Source organism: Trachypithecus francoisi, unplaced genomic scaffold (assembly GCF_009764315.1).
Source record: "Trachypithecus francoisi isolate TF-2019V2 unplaced genomic scaffold, Tfra_2.0 Lachesis_group5, whole genome shotgun sequence".
In the NCBI taxonomy this organism is placed as follows: Eukaryota; Metazoa; Chordata; class Mammalia; order Primates; family Cercopithecidae; genus Trachypithecus; species Trachypithecus francoisi.
The window spans coordinates 39,729,946-39,748,332 of record NW_022681470.1 but is presented as its reverse complement, the minus strand read 5'-3'; the positions used below and the strand labels follow the sequence as shown (position 1 = coordinate 39,748,332).

The following is an 18,387-nucleotide window of genomic DNA, read 5'->3' as shown; positions in this document are numbered from 1 at the left end:
TCAGCCTCCTGAGTAGCTATGACTGCAGGTGTTCACCACTGCACCTGGCTAATTTTTGTATTTTTAGTAAAAACAAGATTTCACTATGTTGGCCAGGCTGGTCTTGAACTCCTGACCTCAAGTGATCCACCCACCTCAATCTCCCAAAGTGCTGGGATTACAGGCATAGCCACCATGCCCAGCCAGTAGTACTCTGTTTTTTAGAGGTTTGCTCATTTTCAGACTTTGAGTAGCTTTACCTAGATCTTTCACAACTGGCTGGCTAACATGGTGAAACCCCATCTCTACTAAAAATTCAAAAATCAGCTGGATGTGGTGGCGCATGCCTGTAGTTCCAGATACATGGGAGGCTGAGGCAGGAGAATTGCTTGAACCCAGGAGGCAGAGGAGTTGCAGTGAGCCCGAGATCACACCACTGCACTGTAGCCTGGGTGACAAAGCAAGACTCCATCAAAAAAATAAAAAAGAAAGAAAGAAAGAGAGAGAAAAGAAAGAAAGAAAGAAAGAAAGAAAGAAAGAAAGAAAGAAAGAAAGAAGGAAGGAAGGAAGGAAGGAAGGAAAGAAAAAAAGAAAATGAGCAAACGAAAAGCAATACAATTATTGACTGCTGGGAAAACAACATTTTTTGCAGGAAAAAAAATCAACTCATACCATATGGCTCACCTGTGAATCACATTTTTCAAACATATTAAGATAAATGCTAAATACTTAAGATATAACATACTGGTGAATGAAAGGCCAAAAAAGAGTGGTTGTGTATTACGGAAATGAGGGAAAATGAAAGAGACAACTAAATTCTTATCTTTCAGAGTTGGAAGTCAATATCCAATGCCAAAAACTGGAAACAAAACTTTAAGTAGCAATATAAGCATATTATTTAAATACAAAGATATAAATGTCAAAAAATAATCAACTAAAAGAGTTAAAAATGGTTGCCTCTGCGGAGCAAGAATTAGAGGGTGATAGAAGACTGTCAAGGAATTATATCTTTTCTTTTATTTTTTGAGATGAAGTATCATCTATGGCCATACCACCCTGAAGGCACCCGATCTCGTTTGATCTCGGAAGCTAAGCAGGGTTGGGCCTGGTTAGTACTTGGATGGGAGATGGAGTCTCACTCTGTTGCCCAGGCTGGAGTGCAATAGCGCGATCTTGGCTCACTGCAACCTCCGCCTCGTGGGTTCCAGTGATTCTCCTGTTTTAGCCTTCTGGATAGCTGGGACTATAGGCTCATGCCACCATGCCTGGCTAATTTTGTATTTTTAGTAGAGACGGGGTTTCACCATCTTGGCCAGGTTGGTCTCAGACTCCTGACCTCGGGTGATCCGCCTGCCTTGGCCTCCCAAAGTGCTGAGATTACAGGTGTGAACCACTCTGCCCGGCCTCTTTTATTTATTTCTTTATTTATTTGAGAAGGAGTCTTGCTCTGTTGCCCAGGCTGCAGTGCAGTGGTGTGATCTCGGCTCACTGCAACCTCTGCCTCCCAGGTTCAAGCGATTCTCCTGCCTCAGCCTCCTGAGTAGCTGGCATTACAGGCATGCACCACCATGCCTGGCTAATTTTTGTATTTTTTAGTTGAGACGGGGTTTCACCACGTTGGCCAGGCTGGTCTTGAACTCCTGACATCAGGTGATCCACCTGCCTCAGCCTCCCCAAGTGCTGGGATTACAGACGTGAGCCACCGCGCCCAGCCTGAATTCTATTTTTCATAACAAACCTGGTACAGCTATTTGATTCTAAACCGTATGCATGTATAATACTGAAAAAAATCAAAACTAAATCACTATACATGCAGTGGCTCATGCCTGTAATCCCAGCACTTTGGGAGGACGAGTTGGGTGGATCACCTGAGGTCGGGAGTTTGAGAGCAGCCTGGCCAATATGGTGAAACTCCATCTCTACTAAAAATACAATTAGCCAGGCTGTGGTGGCACATGCCTGTAATCCCAGCTACTTGGGAGGCTGAGGCTGGAGAATCACTTAAACCCAGGAGGCAGAGGTTGCAGTGAGTTGAGATTGAGCCACTGCACTCCAGCCAGGGCAACAGAGTGAGACCCTGTCTCAAAAAAAAACCACACTAGGCCGGGCATGGTGGCTCATTCCTGTAATCCTAGCACTTTGAAAGGCTGAGACAGCAGGATCACTGGAGGCCAGGAGTTCAAGACCAGCCTAGGCAGCGTAGTGAGACCCTGTCTGTAACAAAAAAAGAAAAAAAGAAAAAAAAAATCGAGTGTGGTGGCACAGGTAGTCCTAACTAATTGGGAGGCTGAGTGGAGAGGATTGCTTGAGCCCAGGAGTTCGAGGCTGCAGTGAGCTATGATCATGCCAATGCACTTTAGCCTAGGCAGCAGAGTAAAACCCTGTTTCTTAAAAAAAAAAAAAAAAAAAAAAAGAGAGAGAGAGAGAACTAAAATATTAAAATATAAAGCTCAGTATCATATTTCATAATGATTCTTTGGAAATATATTTTTGTCTTGTCACAAATATGGATTGCAGGTCATTTATTATCTTCAAGCACCCAGTTTTAAATTGTTATTCTATTTTTTAAGTTTTCTTCTGTCCCATAACTGCTTTGAAGAATAGAATTTATATTTAATTAATTATAAACTTTGTGTTTCAAAGTTTGGTTAGTGATTTGAAAATATTTCCTGTATTTAAATGATTATTGTTTTAGGTACTGATGAGGTAACACTTGCTGATACTTAAAATTTTTTTTGACATAACTCTACCAAAAGATAGAGAATTTCATTTGCTGTACTTGAAAATTTTCAGAACAGATTTTGGAAGTGTTTGTGTTAACACTAATTTGTGCCAATATTTTGAAATTTGTATTAATATGTAATTTATTAAATTTTTTAAAAAACTATCAACTTTGGTTCTGAAGCACTGATTTTCAGACAAGTGCAGGGAAGTATCACCATACTATGGTGAAATAAGATGAATAAACAATATAGCATGTTGTTCATGAAGCTAAATCAACTTAAGAATTTTACTCTTGGTGGCTCTCAGCAGCCCGGGAGGCAGGAGGAGTGGCAGCGGCCAGGCAGTCCAGTTTCGCGAAGGCTCTGGGCGCCCCGCCGCCCGCAGGCACCCGGCAGGCGCCCGCCCTGCCGCCAGGATGCCCAAGAGGATGGTCAGCTCCGCCGAAGGGGCCGCCAAAGAAGAGCCCAAGAGGAGATCGGCACGGTTGTCTGCTAAACCTCCTGCAAAAGTGGAAGTGAAGCCGAAAAAGGCAGCAGCGAAGGATAAATCTTCAGACAAAAATGTGCAAACAAAAGGGAAAAGGGGAGCAAAGGGAAACAGGCCGAAGTGGCTAACCAAGAAACTAAAGATTTACCTGCAGAAAACAGGGAAACGAAAACTGAGGAGAGTCCAGCCTCTCATGAAGCAGGAGAGAAAGAAGCCAAGTCTGATTAATACCATACACCATGTCTTACCAGTGGTCCCTGTCTCCCTTCTTGTGCAATCCAGAAGAATATTTTTTATCAACTATTTTGTAAATGCCAATTTTTTAGTAGCTCTAGAAACATTTTTAAGAATGAGGGAATCCCACCTCATCCCACTTTTTAAGTGTAAATGCTTTTTTTTAAGAGGTGGAATCATTTGCTGGTTGTTTATTTTTTGGTACAACCGGAAAGTAGTGTGGGATATTGAATTATGGGAGGCTTTGACTGTCTCGGGTGTCAGATTAACATTCCACAGGTGGGAGGTTAGTTTTTATATCCTATAATACGAAGCATATTAAATGGCAATATGGAGTCAGTCCTGCATTTATTGTCTTCAACATTTTTAATTATTTCTATTCCCATGTTGTTCAGTAGAAGTTTTTCCAAAAGAAAACCACTCTTTGATCATGGCTCTCCCTGTCAGAATTGTGTGCACTCACTAACATCTTTGGTTGTTAGTCCTGTTTTCCTAATAACTTTGTTACTGTGCTGTGAAAGTTTACAAATTTGAATATGTAGTGTAGGTGCTATTCAGTTGTGAACTGGTGGCCCGTATGTAACAGCTGACCAACATGTGAAGATACTGGTACTTGATAGCCTCTTAAGGAAAATTTGCTTCCAAATTTTAAGCTGGAAAGTCACTGGAATAATTTTTAAAAAGAATTACAATAAGTGGCTTTTTAGATTTTCGTTACATATGTTAAGAATTGTGTACAAATTGAAATGTCTGTACTGATCCTCGACCAATAAAATCTCAATTTTGGAAAAAAAAAAAAAAAGAATTTTACTCTTTATGTCTTTTCTGCTTTATTTATTTATTTATTTATTTTTTGATGTTTGAATAGCCATTCTTCCACCAATGGTGTAATACAGATAGCAGGGCTTTTTTTTTTTTTTTTTTTTTTCAGCCTGCTCTTTGTTTGGTATTTTGTTTATTTTTTTTGTTATTATCATTGTCATTTTTATTATTTTGCTACTTTATTCAGTGCTTACTATGTGCTAGATGCCCACTGGAAGCTTATAATTATGATTTATTATATTTAACATGCTTTTATGGCAAAATGTGTTCAAATTTTTTTCTTTTTTTTTTTTTTTTTTTTTTTTTTTGAGACGGAGTCTCGCTCTGTCGCCCAGGCTGGAGTCCAGTGGCCGGATCTCAGCTCACTGCAAGCTCCGCCTCCCGGGTTTACGCCATTCTCCTGCCTCAGCCTCCCGAGTAGCTGGGACTACAGGCACCCACCACCTCGCCCGGCTAGTTTTTTGTATTTTTTAGTAGAGACGGGGTTTCACCGTGTTAGCCAGGATGGTCTCGATCTCCTGACCTCGTGATCCGCCCGTCTCGGCCTCCCAAAGTGCTGGGATTACAGGCTTGAGCCACCGCGCCCGGCCCAAAATTTTTTCGATAATATTAGCTGGGCACAGTGGCATGTTCCTGTAGTCCCAGGTCCTCAGGAGGCTGAGGTAAGAGAATGGCTTGAGCTGAGGACTTCGAGGATGAGTGTGCAATCATTACACCTGTGAATAGCCACTGCACGCTAGCCTGAGCAACACAGTAAGACCCTGCCATATATATATATATACATACACACTGTTTTATGAAATCTCAAAGTCTGGCAACTCAATCTTAGAAACAAATAATGTAGGAGATACAGAATTCCTTTCATGAAACTGAAAAAAATGTGTTTAAGAAGTAGGGTTTGAAAAACTATTGATAGTATATTTAATATTGGTCTATAATTATTCTATATGTTGATTGTTGAAGAAGTCATAAACTTAAAAGAAGAAACTTTATAATGAGCTCATATATGAGAAAGAAATCCTGTGGCTTACTGGTATTTGTAACTACATCTCTTATGATATTTATCTTAGGTAACTTGTGAACCATACCAAGACTCATCATCTCGTTTCAAAGTTACTGTTTCTGTTGCTGAGCCCTTTTCTTCCAACATTGCAAATATTCCAAGAGATTTGGTTGATGACATTTTGGAGGAACTGGAACACAGTGTGCCTCTTTTGGAAGTGTATCCTGTTGAGGGACAAGATACTGATATACATGATATTGCTTTGGCCTTGGAAGTTGTCAGGTATTAGGGCCTTTACTTTTGAAAGTTACATTTATCATATCCAAAAGTTAATGTAAAAGTTTTGCTCATATAATCACTTTATAAGCATTTACTGATTTAATCTTCATTCACTACTGCTGGATTAAATTTGTCCATTTTAAATTAACAATTGTATTTGTAATTTTTAGTAAAAACATTTTCTTGCAGAAACATTATATATAGGTAATGAAAAGTTTGCAATTTTTTAATCTTAAATTTTATAAAAATAAAATTTAAAAGAATTCTTGAAATAAGTAACATTAACTTCTATTCATATTTAAGCATCTTAAATTTATTAGCATTCATTTCTCAAATTTAAAGGCATTACAAATACTAGATATCATCATTCACATTATGATTGCTTCTTATAAGTTGATACAATTTGAGGGAAGTTATCCACAAACAAAATACAGAATTTTTTTTGGCATGTTTTTGTTTTTCTAATGTTTTCCTCCCATACACATTTGGTAGTATCTTACATATTATTTATTTTTTGAGCAAATGATATCCAAAATCTATAAAATTTAGAAACAGAATTTTACAGTCCCACTCATTATCTCATTTACCATAACCTAAAATAGAATGCAAGTTGCCGGGCGCGGTGGCTCAAGCCTGTAATCCCAGCACTTTGGGAGGCCGAGACGGGCGGATCACGAGGTCAGGCGATCGAGACCATCCTGGCTAACACGGTGAAACCCCGTCTCTACTAAAAAAAAAAAAAAAACTAGCCGGGCGAGGTGGCGGGCGCCTGTAGTCCTAGCTACTCAGGAGGCTGAGGCAGGAGAATGGCGTGAACCCGGGAGGCAGAGCTTGCAGTGAGCTGAGATCCGGCCACTGCGCTCCAGCCTGGGCGACAGAGCGAGACTCCGTCTCAAAAAAAAAAAAAAAAAAAAAAATACAAAAAACTAGCCGAGCGACGAGGCGGGCGCCTGTAGTCCCAGCTACTCGGGAGGCTGAGGCAGGAGAATGGCGTAAACCCGGAGGCGGAGCTTGCAGTGAGCTGAGATACGGCCACTGCACTCCAGCCTGGGTGGCAGAGCAAGACTCGGTCTCAAACAAACAAACAAACAAAAAAAATAGAATGCAAGTCATCTAATTTTTAAAGTTTTACCTTTTAGTTGACTCAAAGGTCATTTTAAAATATTTTGCTTAAGAATTAAGATTGAGGTAGAGAATTCTGACATCAGAATATCTGTTTAGCTCTAAATCAGTAGTGGCTCTTTTTGATTATTGTCAATTTGGTTTATTGTAGGTTTTTTTATGACTTTCTTTGGAGAGACTGGGATGATGAAGAAAGTTGTGAGAATTATGCTGCACTTATTGAAGAAAGAATTAATTTGTAAGTATAGTTTATAAACTTATGCCACACGTTAGAAAAAATAAACATTGTAATTATGTTGATAATTTTCAGGTGGTGTGATATACAGGATGGAACAATACCTGGTCCTATTGCACAACGTTTTAAAAAAACTTTGGAGAAATATAAAAACAAACGTGTCGAACTCGTGGAGTATCAGAGCAATATTAAAGAAGATCCATCTGCAGCAGAGGCTGTTGAATGCTGGAAAAAATACTATGAGATAGTCATGCTCTGTGGATTATTGAAAATGTGGGAAGATTTACGCCTCCGGTAATAATTTGCTCTATTTCAAATAGAAGCAAAATTTACATGGTTATTTTATCATAGCACTTATTTTGTGGTATATGTTCTGATTAAAGTGAAGTATAAAATTAGATGTCTAATTTATGAAGTAAGCACAAGGTACAATTATCAGCATTGGAAAATTATGTTTGTATTAGCTGAATTCACTAAAATCATTGTTTTTTTTTGACCAAAAGAACTCATTAATCCATTTCCTTCCTTATCTTTCATTTTAACTCTTTTGATTTTGGCCAAAGCATAAGAAAGGAAGAAGTAGACCTCCTCTATATATAATATGTGAACCAAATAAGAAAACTGGATTATAGCTAAAAGAGTAGCAAGACATAGACAGAGTCTGTCTACAGAACAGTTTTTAAAAGAAGCATAAAGACAGGCTGGATATGGTGGCTCACACCTGTAATCCCAGCACTTTGGGAGGACAAGGTAGGAGGATCACTTGAAGCCAAGAGTTTGAGACCAGCCTTGGGCAGCATATTGAGGTCCCATCTTTACAATAAACAAACAGATTTTTGGCCGGGCGCGGTGGCTCAAGCCTGTAATCCCAGCACTTTGGGAGGCCGAGACGGGCGGATCACGAGGTCAGGAGATCGAGACCATCCTGGCTAACACGGTGAAACCCCGTCTCTACTAAAAATACAAAAACTAGCCGGGCGAGGTGGCGGGCGCCTGTAGTCCCAGCTACTCGGGAGGCTGAGGCAGGAGAATGGCGTAAACCCAGGAGGCGGAGCTTGCAGTGAGCTGAGATCCGGCCACTGCACTCCAGTCCGGGCGACAGAGCGAGACTCCGCCTCAAAAAAAAAAAAACAAAAAACAAAAAAAACAAAAAAAAACAAAACAGATTTTTAAAATTTAGCTAGAAATGTGGTGGCATGTGCCTGTAGTCTCAACTACTTGGGAGGCTGAGGCAGGAGGCTCACTTGAGCCAAAGAGTTTGAGGCTGCAGTAAGCATTGATCATGCTACTGCATTCCAGCCTGGGCAACAGAGCAAGACCCTGTCTCTTAGTTGTTGTTTGACCCTGTCTCTTAAAAGAAAAAAATAAAAGAAGCAGCAGCAGCATAGGCCTGGTGTGGTGGCTCACGCCTGTAATCCCAGCATTGGGAGGGCGAGGTGGGAGGATCACCTGAGGTCAGGAGTTTGAGACCAGCCTCAACATGGAAAACCCCGTCACTACTAAAAACACAAAATTAGCCGGGCGTGGTGGTGCATGCCTGTAATCCCAGTTACTCGGGAGGCTGAGGCAGGAGAATTGCTTGAACCTGGGAGGCGGAGGTTGCAGTGAGCCGAGATCTCACCATTGAACTGCAGCCTGGGCAACAAGAGCGAAACTCCGTCACAAAAAAAAAAAAAAAGAAGGAAAAGCACAAAGACAAGATGGGGGACAAAAACAAGGAAACTAGAGGAATTTGAAGCTTCTGACACTTACAGCTATAGTATACATTAAATACAACCTGGCCAGATTAATATAAAACCTCACACTAAAGGCCTTTTAACCTGTTCTGTTACCTGACTTGTCATGTTTGGCTTTCAACAGAAATTATAAAGCATGCTAAAAGCAAGAAAAAACCAGTTCAGAGAAACAAAGCAAGTTTCACAAAGAGACTCAGGTATGATTTTGGAATTCATCAGTCAGAGAATTTAAAATTCATCAATAACTGGGATACGTGATCTATTATTGTGGGAAGAAAGAATTAATGAGTTTAAAGATTCGTCAAATAGAAACTTCCCAAACTGAAATGCAAAGAAAAAAGAATGAAAGAAACTGAAGAGAACATTCAAGAACCGTGGGACAGTTTCAAAAGGTGTTAACATATTTGTAACTGAAATACCAGAAGAAGAAGAAAAAGAGCAAATGGATCAGAAGAAATACTTGAATTAATAATGATGAGAATTTTCCAAAATTAAATACAGACACAAAACCACAGATCCACAAAGCTCAGAGAACACCAAACAGGATAAATATCAAAGAATCAACACCTAGGCATATCATATTTAAACTGCATAAAGCTACAAATAACGAAAAAATATCTTGAAGGAAGCCAAAGGAAATAACCCACATTACCTACTATAGTGAACAAGAATTTCTCAGAAAGAACTATGAAAATAAGATGAGAGTGGAGAGAAATATTCAAAATGTTGAAAGAACCACCAGACTAGAATTCTGTATCTAGTGAAATTATTCTTCAAATGTGAGCAAGAAATACTTGCTCAGACAAAACAAAACAAAACTGAGAGTTTATCATTAGTAGGCCTGTTCTGCAAGAAAGGTTAAAGGAAGTTCTTCAGGGAGAAGAAAAATGACAAAAACTCATGTCTGCATATAGTAAGGAACAATGTGAGAAAAGGAATAAAGGTAACATAAATTATTTTATTATTATTTTATTTATTTATTTTTCTGAGACAGGGTCTTGCCCTGTCACCCAGGCTTGAGTGCATTGACGTGATTATGGCTCACTGCAGCCTTGACTTCCCAGGCTCAAGTGATCCTCTCATTTCAGTCTCCTGAGTAGCTGGAATCACAGGTGTGTGCCACCATGCCTGGCTAATTTTTTTATTTTTATTTTTGTGGAGACAGGGTCTCACTATATTGCCCTGGCTGATTTCAAACTCCTGGGCTCAAGTGATCCTCCCACATCGACCTCCAAAGTGCTGAGATTACGGGTGTGAGCCACTGTGTCCAGCCTCTATTTTTCTTATTGTTGATTGATCTAAAAGATAGCTATTTAACATAATAGTAGTAATGATTCATTAGGTAATTAAAGCTTATGGATTACTGAAATAAATGAAACAATATCATAGAAGATGGGAGGATAGAATTGGAATACTCTGTTTTTTTTTGTTTTGTTTTGTTTTGTTTTTGTTTTTTTTTGAGAGGGAGTCTCGCTCTGTCGCCCAGGCTGGAGTGCAGTGGCCGGATCTCAGCTCACTGCAAGCTCCGCCTCCTGGGTTTACGCCATTCTCTCGCCTCAGCCTCCCGAGTAGCTGGGACTACAGGCGCCCGCCATCTCGCCCGGCTAATTTTTTGTATTTTTTTAGTAGAGACGGGGTTTCTCCGTGTTAGCCAGGATGGTCTCGATCTCCTGACCTCGTGATCCACCCATCTCGGCCTCCCAAAGTGCTGGGATTACAGGCTTGAGCCACCGCGCCCGGCCTGGAATACTCTGTTATATGGTATCTTCATGACATGTGAAGTAGTTTAGTGTTATTTGAAAGTGGACATAAATTAGTTAAGAATATATGTTGCAATCTCTCGGGCAAATACTATTTTTTTTTTTTTTTTAAAAAGAAGTATAATTGATTTAAGAGAGTAGACACAATGGAACAAAATAAAATGCTAAATTAAAACTAGAAGGGGCAGGGCTGGGTGTGGTGGCTCATACCTGTAATCCAGCATTTTAGGAGGCCAAGGTGGGCGGATCACCTGAGGTCAGGAGTCCAGACCACCCTGACCAACATGGCGAAACTCCATCTCTACTAAAAATATAAAAATTAGCCAGGTGTGGCGGTGCATGCCCAGCTACTCAGGAGGCTGAGGCACGAGAATCATTTGAACCTGTGAGGTGGAGGTTGCAGTGAGCTGAGATCATGCCACCGCACTCCAGCCTGGGTGACAGAATAAGACTGTGTCTCAAAAAACAAAAACAAAAACAAAAACAAAACACAAAAAACCCAAAAAGCAACCAAAACGCTAGAAGAGGCAGAAAAGGAGGGAAAAAGGAAACAAAGGATAGGTGCAACCTCTGTATTAATAGAAACCAGCTACAATATGGTAAATGTTAATTATGTCAAAATAACTTTAAATGTAGATGGTCTAAATAAAAAAAGCAGAGATTATGAAAATGGATTTAAGAAAACAATACCCAACTATATGTGATCTGTAAGAAACCCACTTTATAAAGATTCAGATATGTTCAAAGTAAAGGGATGGAGAAAGATATTTCATGCTCATGCTAATTAATAAAAAGCTGGTGTGGCTATATTTCAGATGAAGCAGCTTTAAGAACTAGGACAATTATCAGGGATAAAAAGGGACATTTCATGATGATAAAGGGTTTGGTTCTCCAGGAAGATTAACAATTTCTTACCACTCCTATTCACCTTCATACTAGAAGTTCTAAATAATGCAATAAGACAAGAAAAAGAAACAAAAGGTCTGCAGACTGGAAAAGAAGAAATAAAACTATATTTGCAGATGACATAATTGTCTATGTAGAAAATCCCAAAGAATCAAAAAGGAACAAAACTCCTGAAACCGATAAATGAGTATAGCAAGTTTACAGGAAGCAAGGTTAATATTCAAAAATCAACTGCTTTTTTACAAACCAGCAATGAACAATTTATTTTAAATTTTAAAAATTATTGACAATAGAACCAAAAATGTGAAATACTTAGGTATATACCTAACAAAATATAGGACCTATAATGCAGAAAGCTACAATACACTGATGACAATAAATGGAGAGATATCTTATGTTCTTGGATTGGAAAACCCAATATTTAAAAAATGTCAGTTCTTCCCAACTTGATCTGTAGATCCAGTGCAATCCCAGTGAAATTCATAGCAAAATATTTTGTAGAGACTGACAAACTGTTTCTAAAACTCATATGGAAAGGCAGGAAACCTAGAATAGCCAAAAAGTTGAAGGACTACTACTACTCGATTTTAAGACTTACTATGAAGCTGTAGTAATCAAAAGAGTATGGTATAGGTGAAAGAATAGGTTAATGGAAGAGGCATATAGATCAGTGGAAGGAAATAGAGTCCATAAATAGAGTCCTTATATAGTCCAGATTAGAGAGTCCATAGGATCCACACATAGAGTAGACCGACTTGACAAAGGGCGAAAGAAATGTAATAGAGAAAGGATATTCTCTTCAACAAATGGTGCTGGAATAACTGAATATCTATATCCAAAAACGTGAACCTAGATACAGACCTTTCACAAAAATGAACTCAAAGTGGTCCATAAACCTAAACATAAAATTCAAAACCATAAGACTTGTAGGAAATTATAGATACTCTTGTGTTTGGCAGTGGGTTTTTAGGTGCCACAACAATACTGTATGTTCTGTGAGAGAAAAAAGTCGTAAGTTGGACTTTGTTAAAATTGAAAACTGCTCTGAAAAATACACTATTAAGAGAATGAAAAAACTAGCCACAGATTAGGAGAAAATATTTGCAAAATATATATGTGATAGACTTGTATCTAAAATATACAAAGAGCTCATAAAACTCAAACAACAAACAACCCAATTAAAAATGGGCAAAGATCTGAATAGACACCTTACCGAAGAAAATACACAGACAGCAAAAAAGCATATAAAGAGATGCTCAACCTCATTTGTCATTAGTAAATTGCAAATTAAAACAGCAATGAGATGCCATTACATACCTATTAGGAATGGCTAAATAAAAAAAAAAGGCTGATAATATTAATTGCTACTGAGAATGTTGAGCAAAGGAACTTTCATTCTTTGCTGGTTAGAATGCAAAATGGTACTGGTTCTTTAGAGTACTGTTTGGCAGTTTCTTATAAAGCGAAACATAGTTTAACCATAGTACTCAGCAGTTGCAATCCTACTTGGTAGGATTAATTACCCAATTAATTTGAAATTTTACATCCACATAAAAACCTACACTGAAATAAAAAGTATTACAAAGGAATAGTATAAATAACTCAACCCAACAAATTAGATAACCTAGAATAAATGAGCAGATGCCTAGTAAGACACAATCTACCAAAAATGATTCAAGCAGAAACATAAATTCTGACTGGCTCTATAACAAGTTAAGTAGATTGAATTAGCAAATAAAAAACTACTCACAAAGGAAAGTCAAGGACTAGATGTCTTCACTGGTGAATTGTGACACATGTTTAAAGAAGAATCAACATTCTTCAAAAACTCTTGCAGAAAATAAAAGGTAACAATTTCCCAACTCATTCTGTGAGACAATATATTACTCTGAATCCAAAAGCAAAGACATCACAAGAAAAGAAAACCTAGACGAGTATCACTAATGAATATAGATACAAAATCCTCAACAAAATACTAACAAATGGAGTCTGGCAACATATAAAAAGATCAGACAGTATGACCAAGGTGAGATTTATCCCAGGAATCCAATGTTGTTTTAAAATATGAAAAATCTATCAGTATAATACATAATATTAATAGAATGAAAAAACAAGACACAGAGTCATCTCAATAGACACAGAAAAATCATTTGACAAATTAACATCCTGTCATGATAAACACTCTAAAAAAAACTTGGAATAGAAGGGATTTTCCTCAACCTGTTTAAGGCTGTCTATGAAAAACTCACAACTAGAGTCATCAATTTTTATGGTGAAAGAATAGATCTTTTTCCCCCTACAATCAGGAGCATGATAAGGATATTTATTCTTGACACTTTTATTCAAATTGTACTGGAGGTTCTAGCCAGAGCAATTAGACAAGAAAAAGAAATAAAAAGCATACAGATTGGAGAGGAAGAAGTAAAATTATCTCTATTCACAGATGGCATGGTCTTGTATATAGAAAATCCTATAATAAAATACTACTCAGCAATATAAAGAAGTAAATTGCTGGCCGGGCGAGGTGGCTCATGCCTGTAATCCCAGCACTTTGGGAGGCCGAGGCGGACAGATCACAAAGTCAGGAGTTCGAGACAAACCTGACCAACATGGTGAAACCCCATCTCTACTAAAAATACAAAAATTAGCCAGGCGTGGTGGCGTGTGCCTGTAATCCCAGCTACTCAGGAGGCTGAGGCAGGAGAATTGCTCGAACCTGGGAGGCAGAGGTTGCAATGAGCTGAGATCACGCCACTGCACTCCAGCCTGGGTGACAGAACGAGACTCTGTTTCAAAAAAAAAAAAAAAGAAGTAAATTGCTAACACACACAGTAACAGTAACATGGATGGATCTCAAAAATAGATTGAGTGATAAAAGCAGACGCAAAAGAATGCATAGTATATTATTCCACTTTAAAATTCCATTGAGAGGCCAAGCACGATGGCTCACGCCTGTAATCCCAGCGCTTTGGGAAGCTGAAGTGGGCAGATCACCTGAGGTTAAGCATTCGAGACCAGCCTGGCCAATATGGCAAAACTCCGTCTCTACTAAAAATAGAAAAATTAGCAAGGCATGGTGGTGCAGGTCTGTTGTCTCAGCTACTTGGGAGGCTGAGGCAGGAGAATCGTTTGAACCCGGGAGGCAGAGGTTGCAGTGAGCTGAGATCGTGCCATCACACTCCAGCCGTGGCAACAGAGCGAGACTCTGACCCAAAAATAAATAAATAAATAAACAATAAAATTCCATTAAAAATTCCTAGAAAGGTATGGAACAACAGGAATTCTCACTTATTGCTGGAGGGAATGCAAAATAGTATAGTCACTTTGGAAGACAGTTTAGAAGTTCCTTACGAAACTAAAGATGCTCTTATCATATGATCCAGCAATCATGTTCCTTGATAATTACTCACATGAGTTGGAAACTTATGTTCACACAAAAACCTGTACATGGTTGTTTATAGCAGCTTTATTCATAATTGCCAAAACTTGGAAGCAACCAAAATGTCCTTCAGCAGGTGGATGTATAAATTGTGGTACACCCAGACAATAGAATGTTATTCAGCACTAAAAAGAAAAGACCTGTGAAGCCATGACAAGACATGGAAGAAACTTAAATGCATATTACTAAGTGAAAGAAACCAATCTGAAAAGGCTACATACTGTATGACTCCAACTGTATGACATTCTGGAAAGACAAAATTGTGGAGGCAGAAAAAAAAAAAATCAGTGGTTCCCAAGTATTAATGGAGAGGCAGAGCATAGAATTCTTAGGGCATTGAAACTCTTCTGTATTATACTATAATGGTGGCTACATGTCATTATACATTTGTCCAAACTCCTATAATGGACAACACCAAGAGTCAACTCTGATGTAAACAATGGACTTTGGATGACAATGATGTGTTAATATAGGTTCACCGGTTGTAACGAGTGTACCACTCTGGTGCCAGATATTGATAGTGGGGCAGGTTGTGTGTGCGGGGGGGAACAAGGGATACACAGGAACTCTCTTCCTTTTGCTCAACTTTGCTGAAAATCTGAAACTGCTCTGAAAAACAAAGCCTATTAAGAAAAATTCAGTTTTCCTTTCAGCTGGAACGGCCATCTTCCAGTAATTCGCCGAAATGACGAACACAAAGGGAAAGAGGAGAGGCACCATCGATATATGTTCTCTAGGCCTTTTAGAAAACATGGAGTTGTTCCTTTGGCCAAGTATATGTGAATCTATAAGAAAGGTGATATTGTAGACATCAAGGGAATGGCTACTGTTCAAAAAGGAATGCCCCACAAGTGTTACCATGGCAAAACTGGAAGAGTCTACAATGTTACTCAGCATGCTGTTGGCATTGCTGTAAACAAACAAGTTAAGGGCAAGATTCTTGCCAAGAGAATTAATGTGTGTATTGAGCACATTAAGCACTCTAAGAGCCGAGCTAGCTTCCTGAAACACGTGAAGGAAAATGATCAGAAAAAGAAGCCAAAGAGAAAGGTACCTGGGTTCAACTGAGGCGCCAGCCTGCTCCACCCAGAGAAGCACACTTTGTGAGAACCAATGGGAAGGAGCCTGAGCTGCTGGAACCTATTCCCTGTGAATTCATGGCATAATAGGTATTAAAAAAATAAATAAATAAAAGACCTCTGGGCTGAAAAAAAAATTCAAAGAAAGGGAAATACATAATGACAGAAAGCAGACCAGTGTTTGCTCAGGACTGCAAAGATGCATGAGGAAACTTATCAGTGTGATGGAAATTTTTTATGTCTTTATTATTGTGGTTGAGTTAAAAGCATATATGCATTTGTGAAACCTCATGGAATAGTTCACTTAAAATGATTACCTTTTATGTAAATTATACCTTAATACACTTGATTAAAAAACACCTATCTATACCTTTGATTTTAAAACTAGGATAGCATGATAAACTACTGTGGTTTCCTGAATGTTTAGGATGCCTTACTTTTGGAGCAGCTAATTAACTGGTAAATAGCAAAAAAAAAAAAAAAATGTATGAATGGTTTCCTGTTTCTCAAGATCAAGACCACTTGCTTAAATAGATATAAAAATGCTGAGTGGGTTTGATTTTGAAATGTTTAATGAAACTTTTGGAGGATACTGCTAATATGTTTAAATTCAGTTTTTAATAACTTACAGAGAAAATTATTAGAAAGTTTCCTGAAATCATAAGTTTTACAAAAATATATAGTAACTGAGATACAGTTCAAAAATATTGGTACTGGCCAGGTTCATGCCTATAATCCTAGCACTTGGGTAGGCCAAGGTGGGAGGATTGCTTGAGGCCAGGAGTTCAAGACCAGCTTGGGCAATGTAATGAGACCCTGCCTCTTAAAAAAAAAAAAAAAAAAAAGAAAGCCAGGCAAGGTTGCACATGCCTGTAGTCCTAGCTACTTGGGAAGCTGAGATGGGAGGATTGCTTGAGCCCAGGAGGTCAAGGCTGCAGTAAGCCATAATTGCACCACTGCACTCCAGGGCAAGACCCTGTCTTTAGTTAAAAAAAAAGAAACAAAAAGAAAACATATATATATACATACATACACTAAAGCCACATCCTGTTAGCATAAAGCAATAATCAAAGTGCTGCAGAGAATGCAAAAGATTATACTAAAGTGATTACTGGTAAATCCATGTCTACAAAGAGTGTCCCTTTTGGCTGACAGTAATGATAAAAGCCAACAGTTATACTAAAACTTCTTCTGTTGGAGACACTTAAATGATAGAGACAGGAAACAGGAAACATAAAGAAAAGCAGGAAGAAGAGAAAGAACTAATTAGAAGTGCTGAATAGCAAACAATATAAAAACAACTAAGAGAGAAGCTGGACTAGTTCTGCTGGGAGGCCAACAGCCAACTATTTTATGCGGATAATAATATTTGAATCAAAATGATACGCTAATTGAGCATAGTATCTAAAATTAGCCATATTCAAAAACATTTTAACATTTTGATGCCTCACTGTGACAGGCATAACCCATCTTTGTGTGAGTCTACAACTCAATGGATTATGAAAGTACAACCAGGAAATTTTTCTACTGCATTGGAAGGTTGAGGTAGCTGAGACAATGGTTGTAGTGGGTTGCATGCAGATTTCCAGGCACTGTCAATTAAAATGAAAATATTTTAGAGTTTAAGGATTTAAACATGCAGTTATCTAAAAGATCTGAATCATTACATTGCTCTCAAGTTGCTCATTGCCCTCAAGGAACTTATAATTAATGAAAACTATTTCTCAAAGATGCTTAGTACCAAGTTTTTATTTACCGAATAAGGACAAGGTCAGTCTTTTTCATGTTAATTTAATTACAACTAAATATTTGCAACCATAGAGTTCATGGACCTTTCTTTCCAAGAATTCTGAGGCGTAGGAAAGGAAAAAGAGAATTTGGAAAAACTATAACACATATTGTAGCAAAAGTGATGACTACTGAAATGGTAAGAAATAAACTATTCTTATTTGTTATTTAAGTATTAGCTGTGTATAATCGGAAAAGAAGCTCCCTGAGGGTGGAGTCCTTATCTAATCATTAATGCCTTATTTTCTCAACTAGCTCCAGCTCAGTTATTGCCATATCATAGATACTAAATAAATACATAGTGACAACTATTTACTGAGTACTAACCTTGTTGCCAGGTACTATGTTAGTTGCTATGGTGAAGATGAGACATAAACATGAGAAAGACTGCATTTAGGGGAGACAAAATGTTGATCCAGACCCACAATCTTCCTTCTTCACACATTTGAAAATTTCAAGCATGGTGGAAATATGGGCACCAAATATATAAGCAGTTACAATTATGACACAGAATGATAAATGCTATGATAAGCGTATGTACAGAGTACCTGTAGGATGGGTACATAAGACAGAATTAGGAGTCTGGAAATGCTGGATAAAAGAAATAACTCAGCTGAATTGTGAAGGATGAATATAAATTTATCCAGCTCAAGAACAAACAAATGTTCTAAGACAAAGAGCAAATATTTTAATTTCACTTGACCTCTCAGTAGCATTTCAAAGCTCTCTCATTGAAATAATCTCTTTCCTTGTTTTATGTTAGTATACTTCCCTGGTTTTCATTCTCTCTATAGT

General features: G+C 38.2%; 1 protein-coding gene and 1 pseudogene across 3 annotated transcripts in view; both read left to right on the top strand.

The window, feature by feature from the left end:
• SHCBP1L (SHC binding and spindle associated 1 like) overlaps positions 1-18,387 on the top strand; it is a 44,149-nt gene that overhangs the window by 4,306 nt on the left and 21,456 nt on the right. For both annotated transcript variants that reach the window (XM_033200780.1, XM_033200781.1), the window contains exons 3-6: positions 5,316-5,530; positions 6,801-6,887; positions 6,960-7,178; positions 17,626-17,731. In XM_033200780.1, coding sequence (XP_033056671.1) covers positions 5,316-5,530; positions 6,801-6,887; positions 6,960-7,178; positions 17,626-17,731 — 627 coding nt within the window. The remainder of the gene's footprint in view (positions 1-5,315; positions 5,531-6,800; positions 6,888-6,959; positions 7,179-17,625; positions 17,732-18,387) is intronic.
• LOC117076855 lies at positions 3,159-4,212 on the top strand (annotated as a pseudogene). The gene has a single exon (XR_004434494.1). The product of XR_004434494.1 is annotated as an uncharacterized LOC117076855 (transcript).